Consider the following 8,115-nt stretch of genomic DNA (forward strand, 5'->3'; position numbering starts at 1 on the left):
GAAGGAAGGAAGGAAGGAAGGAAGGAAGGAAGGAAGGAAGGAAGGAAGGAAGGAAGGAAGGAAGGAAGGAAGGAAGGAAGGAAGGAAGGGAAAAACTAGGCAAAGCTTGTTATAACTAAGTTAGACTAATAGAAATTTAAGTAAGCTACAACTTACCACTTCTTTGGTAAATACATTGTTTTAAAGAATGCCCAGAAACTGCATTTGTCCTAGTCATTCTTGGAAGAATTCCAGAAGCACTGTCTTTTAAGAAGCAACCAAACCTGTGGGAAAGGAAGGCATCACTTAGTGAAAATTGTAAGTATATGAAGAAATATTTTATAATTATATAAATCATTATATCTACATAACTATCAGCACATTTAAAATTACTAAATCATCTATAACTTATGTGTTTTTGAATTTTACATTATATTTAATTTATAGAAAACAAGCATTTCCATAACATAATATAATAAAAAGATGTTTGCATGTGAAACTGCAAATCTACTATACACAACTTCCTATTCCTTTTGAATATACAACAAAATTACCATGTAATTTTTTTCTTTTTTTCTTCCCTCCTCTGTGCCCTAGAGATAACTACCATTGACACTATATACATATATATATGTGTGTGTATGTGTGTATATATACACATATGTATATATAGGCACATACATACATGCATATATATACAAATAAATATGTATAAAATTATTCAATGCATTTTCTATATATCAATTCTGTCTCTGGATACAGATAGCATCTTTCTTCATATGTCCTTTATAGTTAATTTGGGTAGTTTAAAAGATTTTTAATGAACAGAAAATCTATTACACCTTTTTTGACACTCACAAAAAAAAAGAATATTTGCCAGAAAGTAAGATTCTATTCATTTTAATTTTATTCAATAAGCCACTGAGGTCAGAACACTGCACTAGAAGAGATAACAAAGTTTAGACAAGGCATAGTCTCTACCTTCCTGGAGCATACAGTCAAACATGGATATATAGTCTATATACAGATAATTATACTAAATACTAACGCATACTAAATACCGTTTTTCTTTTTCTTTGCATCCCTAGCACTTAGACCAATGACTAACATTTAGTAAGTACTTAACAAAACAAATGTTAATCAATTACTTCTATAATTGTGCGTGCTTGTATATTGTCTCCTCCTTAGACTGTAAGCTCCTTGCGGGCAGGAACTATCTCTTGCCTCTTTTTGTATTCTCAGCACTTAACACAGTGCTTGACACTCGGTAGGTGCTAAAAAAATGTTTATTGATTAATTGAATGATTGATTAGAGTGGCACAATATAAATTGTCATATAAGATAGGTGAAACATAAGGCCTTTTCTGACTGAAGGGATTGGGAAAGGCCCTCACTCACTTGCTTCAATACTTTCAAAGATATGTGATTTCATCACTTTGGACTTTCAACCCTTGCAAATCACAACCCATCTGGCAGAGAGAAAAAAGTTTTTAATCAGAGTCTAAAATTCTAGGAGGGAAAATCAGAGCTTAATGAGGTAAATCTGACCATCCAATATAGATCAAAGCAAGCAGCAAATATAACAAAAACTAAGAATTGTGAATATTTGAATCGCAGGTGTGGTTGTGGCACCCCACCAAAAAAAATTGACCTTGTGGTCAATTGACACCCTTCTACCCCTACCATCCCTTATAACAGAGAATTTATAACAAAGAAAAAAATCAACAAAACCGATCAGCACTTCAAGAAAATGTCACATGCAACATTAACTCAGTCAAGAAATATTTATCAAGCGCCTACTACATTCCAGGCATTGTGCTAAGCTCTGGGGATACAAAGGAAAGCGAAAGATACTTGATAGGAATCTCCAAACACACATTTCAGCAGTGGGCTACTATTTTCAAAGCCTTTCCACATTTTTAGGATCTACCAGAACTTGCATTTCATTGACATAGACTTCAAGAACCTTGAGGCATCTCTAAACCATGATGAGTCATCCCGGTAGGACTTGAGTGGGGGGAGAGGGGAGGGATTCCTATTATCTTTCCTCATTTAATGATTTGTTTATGAATTATTAAAGATATAAATAAGGACTGGGATTGAAACTAGGATTTCACTGATACAGAAAGCTTCTTCTACCCATACAAACTTGCTCCTTTTCTTCAATGTATGTTTAGTCTTCCAGGGTTGCCTAGAACACAGTTGCTTAAGGGACTTGTTCAGAGTCAATCGAGGTGATGTGCATCAAAAGCAAGTTTTTAACCCAGGTCTTTCTGGCTCTGAGATTAGCTTTCCATGACACTGTGAGGGCTTTCTTATGAATATTTGTCAGATGTTGCCAATAAAGTCTGAGATCTCATAACGGCATGGACATAATCTGGGCACTCAAGGGCCTTTTCTCATTGAAGGGTGATTCCTTCTTCTGGGACTCTGTCCAGTATTTGACCCTTTTGAGCACCCTTCCCTTCTACGTACTTAAATATATATACTCTTTACTCTCTAGGTTTTTGGGGACATTGCTGTCTTTCTATCTATCTCCCCACTTCTTAGTTTTCTTTTCTGGATCTTCCTCCAAGGTCATGCCTACTAACCATGAGTAGGCTGTGTCCTATGTCCTCTTCTTTTATACTATTTTATGCCATTCATATTTACACTATTTTTTACTATTTTCTTCTATCCTCATAGGTTCAATATCAGCTCCCAATATGTACATGATTCTCAGATCCATATATCCAGTCCTAACCTTTATCCCAAGCACCAGTTCAAATTCTTCTTGAGTATCTTGAGCTGGTTGTCCTGTAGACATCTCAAACTCAACATGTCCAAAGTAGAACTCATTATTAATCTCACCAAACCCTCATTTCTTCCCTACTTCCCTATTCCTGTCAAGGATATCACCATTTTCAGCAACTTGCTTATACTCACCCCCACTACCCCAACCACTCACCAGATCTGTTGCCAAGTTTTCTCATTTCAGTCTTCACAGTATCTCTCATATAAGTCTCCCCTGCACTCACATTGTTGCCACTTTGACTCAAACTTCATCATCTTTTTTGTAGCCTACTGCAAAAGTCTGGTTGGTTCCTCTGCCTCACCAGATTCCCGTGGCACACTATTATCTCCAAGATCAAATCTAAAATCCTTTGTTTGATATGTAACATCCTTGTCAGCCTATGCCCTCTCTAGTTTTCTAGTCTTCTAACACTTAACTCGCCACAAACTCTACAATCCAGCAGCCCTGGCTTTCATGATATTTCTTTAGTACAGTACTCCACCTTGGTGTCTTTTTTGCTTAATGTTCCCCATGACTAGAATACTCTCCTTTCTGGCTTCTATGCTTTAAGACTCACCTTATGTTTTCTTTCATTTAAGAGGCCTTTCTAGGCAATACCCACCCACCAAATACCAGTGCCTTCCTTATGGGATGACCTTTCATTTACATTGCATATACTCTGTATATAAGATTTTATGCTTATTAGTCACTCCCTCCCCCATTAGAGCATCAGCTCCTTGTAGGTGAGACCATTTTTGTTTTTCATTCTGCTTTTCTTTGAATCTACAGGGTTTCAGATAGCATCTGACGGTAATTAGCAAGCACTTAATAAATGTTATGGCAAAGTTATACAAACTTTGAAGATAATCCATGAATAAGTCTTTATTAAATGCCAACCTAGTGCTATGCACTTGGGACATAAAATGAAAGAAGGAAAGATAAAAATAATTGACTGGGTATCTATAGTCCAAGGTTCATCCTAGGATAAGATCAGTAAATTAAGTTGTTATTAGTCTATCCATTATATAGCTATGTCAATGAGATAAAATCCTTAAAACAGTGTCTGGCACATAGTAAGTACTTTTAAATGCTTATCCCCTTCCTTTTCCTAATATGTGATTTTTTCGAGGAGCATGGCAACATGAAAGGCTAAGATCTGCATTAGGAGAGGAAGCATTCTCAGAAATGAAAATACACACCTCTTCATAGAGTCATAGACTTAGAGATCTAAGGGACACCATAGGCCATCCTATCCCTGATATAGTCTAACTCCCTCATTTTACAGATGACGATACAGAGGCTAAGTGACTTGCCCAAGGTCACACATGGAGATATTAAAGTGATAGAACCAGGATCTGAAAGTATGTACTCAGACTCCACAACCAATGAGCATCATCAGGTGAGGGTCGGAGGGAAGAGGGGATCAGTTTCTCTGATAATGAAACCCAAGCCTTTACCTTTTGTTCTCATCATTAATGGCATTTGCTGGTAGAAAGCTAAACAGTATACACCTGGGGTGGAAGGTGCATACTCTCTGGCAGTGCTCAGCAGTTGGGGTGTGCACCGCATCTACATCTCCTCCTTTAAAGAAGGTGTTTTCATAAAACTGAGTCACACATTCTGTAACAGAATCAGAAGAGAAAGTTGATCTAGCATAGCTAAGCTCAAAGTGCCTTCTTGTTTACCTCCTCCCCCAACATCATCACCTTCCCCCAACCTCTCCATTCTTAGCAATCCCCTCCCCCCCCACGATCCCCAAAAGATAGGGCTCTAATTCCCTGGATAGAATTAAATCATTTGGCAGTGAGAGGCAGAGACATAGATACAGCACTCACCCTGGAGTCAGAAATACCTGAGTTCAAATTTCACCTCAGAACCTACCAGTTAGGTGACCTTGAACACATCACTTAGCCTCCTTTGGCCCCAATAAAAGGGAGGGCAATAGTAATAGTACCTATTCCAAGAGTTAATGTAACAGTTAAATGAGGTCATATTTGTAAAGGACCTGACACATTGCTAGCATTTTTAAATTATCATCATAATCATTATCAGTATTATTATTAGACTGCCACCCATCTGCCCAGACTTCTCTCACACTACCCTTTACAATCTCTTCTTTCCAACCAAATTGCCCTAGTAATAGTATTTAGTTAGTTAGTTCTTTTTTACATGGTATCTCATTTGACACTCACAACATTCCTGCAAAGTAAATGCTATTATTATTATCATTTTGCAGATGAAGAAACTGAGGCTGACAGGTGTCAATGATTTGCCCAGGGTTATGAGCTTGTAAGTGTCTGAGGGGCAGCTAGGTGGTGAAGTGGATAGAGACCCAGTATGGAGTTAGGAAGGATCCTTTTCCTAAGTTCAAATCTAGCCTTGGACACTTACTAGATGTGTGACCCTAAGCAAGTCACTTAACCCTGTTTGCCTCCGTTTCCTCATCTGTAAAATAAGCTGGAGAAGGAAATTATAAATAAATCACTTCAGTGTCTCTGCCTAAGAAATCCTAAAGGGGGTCATAGATTATCAGACACAATTGAAAATGACTGAATAACAAGTGTCTTATGTAGGAACTGAATGAAGATCTTCCTGTTCGGGACTCTAACCATTGTGCAGTATTCTCCAAACTCATCAATTTGCTCCCCATTTCCACGTCTCTTCACCTTGCCTGGAATGCACTCCCTTCTCATCTTCACCTCAGAATCCTCAACTTCCTTTAAGGCTCAGATGAGGTGTCACCTCCAGGGGAGAAGCCTTTCTTGGTTCTCCTAATTATTAGTTTTCTCAGGGATGAGCTGATAAATGTTTAACAACCAGCCCTCAAAAATATGTATGTATGTATGTGTATGTATGTATGTATGCATATATGTATGTATATATTCAGTACACACTTTTAAATTGAATTTCCTTTATTAACATTTTCTCCATTACTTTAAGTTTTGTCAATAATTAAAACAATAAGTCAAGTCCTGGTTTGGAGTATGTCGATTTCTGTGTGAATGCTCACTACAAAAATTTAACAATCATCCCAGTTGGCTCCAGCTCACCCCTATTCTTTCAAGTTATCTTTAATTTACTTGCCAGTAAATATCCTACTTGCTGGTGTCTCTGTTGTAAACACCCAGCAAATATGAGCTTCTACAGGGTGGAGACTACTTTTTTTTTTCCTTTGTACCCCCAGCACCTAATATGGTACCTAGCAAATATAGTGACAGGCACTTAAATGATAATTGAATTAGATTAAAAGACTCCAGTTATCATTAAGGTCTTCCTAGATACAGCAGAGGATTAAAACCAGGAAATTTCCCTTTACCTAATCTAACAATTGATGCTGGGTCCCCATATGCTAGGGATCATTTGCTTAACCAGAGCTTGCATAGAGTACTAGAATGAGTTATACTTTCTCCCAGAGGCTGAAGTAACCAAATAAAAATAGATATATAAAATATATGTATGTATATACACATCTATGTTTATGCATATGTATGTATCTGTATATATAAATATACATATATCTATACACATATGTACATACCTGTATATATATAAATATACATATATCTCTATACATCTATATATAGAGATATAGATATATATTTCTTAGGACTAAATTATCTGAGCCTAACTCCTAAATATCCATGGAGATTTATATTCATTCATCCACCAACTTCTAGAAGTGTGCTCATGAAGTGACCAAACATGGGGATAGGGTTGGTAATGGATAGGTGACCATCAATCAATCAATCCACAAGATTTATTAGGCACCTAATATGCCAGGCACTGTGCTAGGCACCAGATGTTCAAATATAAAGAGTGCCCCTGTCCTTAAGGTATTTACATCCCACTGGAAAGACGTGTACAAAACATATTCAAAATAATGCAAAGTATTTTTTTTGCAGGGCATTGGGAGGGAGGTTGAAATGCTAGCAACCAAGGGGATCAGAAAAGACCATGTAAGATCTGAACTTAGGAGAAAACTAAGGATTCCAAGAATTGGGGGGGGGGGAGCATTATAGGGCAATATCATGGAAATGGAAGATGGAGAATTATGTGTGAGGAACAGCAAAAGGGTCACTTTAGCTTTATTATAGTGTGTATGAAGGAGATTAATATGGAGTGACTCCGGAAAGGTAAATTGGAGTCAGATTGTAAAGAATTTTAAATGTTTCACAGAAGAGGATGCATTTGATGCTATAGGGAATAGGGGAGCCACTGGAGTTTATTGAGGAATGGAATAACACATTGAATCTGTGTTTTAGGAATGTAGATGAACAATTGAAGTAATTACATTGGAATCTCTGATATGTGTAAAGAGAGACAGACAGACAGAAACAGAGAGAGAGAGATGGAGAGAGAGCTGGAGAGAAAATAGAGACAGAGACAGTCAGACAGACAGACAGAGAGACAAGGACAGAGAGATGGAGAGAGAAAGAGAGACACAGAGAGAGAAACAGAGAAACGAAGACAGAGACAGAAACAAATGGAAAGATGGAGAGAGACAGAGACACACAGAGAGAAGAAACCCTCCAACACGGATAAGAAGTTCACAGAATGAGATAACACAAAGGGGGCATGATATGGGGTAATTGAGAGAGTATCCTTTTGGGTGACAACATGCATCCATCAAGGATCTTATTATTTCTTATTCCTATAAATTGCATAAAAGACAGATGCTTGGGGACTCCTTGAGTACAGTCAAACTCAAAATGACACCTTCTAGTAGTAAAAATAAGTGATGATCCTTTCATAGAAATAGATCTAGAAGTGATCTCCGAATAGATCTCGTCTATTTTTTAGATAAAGAAACCAAGGCCAAGGGAAGTTTGGTGATTTGTCAAAGGTCACACAGGTAGGAAGCATCAGAGGTAACATTTGAACTCAGATCCTCTGCCTTCAGAATCAGTGCTCTGCTACAATGAAGCAAGAATCTTAAAAATGGGTATAGCTTTTCAAGTACAGTTCTTGGTTTTGTTTTTGAAGCCTGTGTTGTTTATTCGTGTCAAAGGTCTGATTTCTTGGATTAGCAACCTTCTCCTCCCATCTGATTCTGCACTTCTGGGCTCCTCCCCCTGGTTCATGATAAAAGACAAGGACAATAAGTCAAAAAAGCAGTTAAGTTAGTTCTTGCCTCTGGTCCCTAGAAGGGGAGTCAGATGATCACAGACCCAGGGGTAGACTGCTTTCTAGTTTCCTATTCTCCCCAAAGAAATGAGCCTTCTTCACAGGCTGGTGCCACCCCTCTCATCTTTACCCACTATGGAAAATTCTCTTTGGATATGATATGTGTTAAAGCAGAACTTACCACTGGTCACCGAAGCAAAGAAGAAAAGGAAATAAACGGCTTGGTGTGGGAAATTCAT

At 37.7% G+C, this 8,115-nt stretch overlaps 1 protein-coding gene across 1 annotated transcript in view; it reads right to left on the reverse strand.

Moving 5' to 3' along the window:
- Positions 1 to 8,115, reverse strand: part of LOC138170283 (plasma kallikrein-like) — a 13,428-nt gene extending 5,313 nt beyond the window's left edge. Inside the window, exons 1-3 of the mRNA XM_069099553.1 lie at positions 8,058 to 8,115; positions 4,210 to 4,372; positions 157 to 263 (exon numbers count right to left, since the gene is read on the reverse strand). Coding sequence (XP_068955654.1) covers positions 157 to 263; positions 4,210 to 4,372; positions 8,058 to 8,115 — 328 coding nt within the window. The remainder of the gene's footprint in view (positions 1 to 156; positions 264 to 4,209; positions 4,373 to 8,057) is intronic.

Source organism: Petaurus breviceps, unplaced genomic scaffold (assembly GCF_028583685.1).
Source record: "Petaurus breviceps papuanus isolate PSGF00001 unplaced genomic scaffold, PetGlider_PUasm1.0 126, whole genome shotgun sequence".
Taxonomy (NCBI): Eukaryota; Metazoa; Chordata; class Mammalia; order Diprotodontia; family Petauridae; genus Petaurus; species Petaurus breviceps.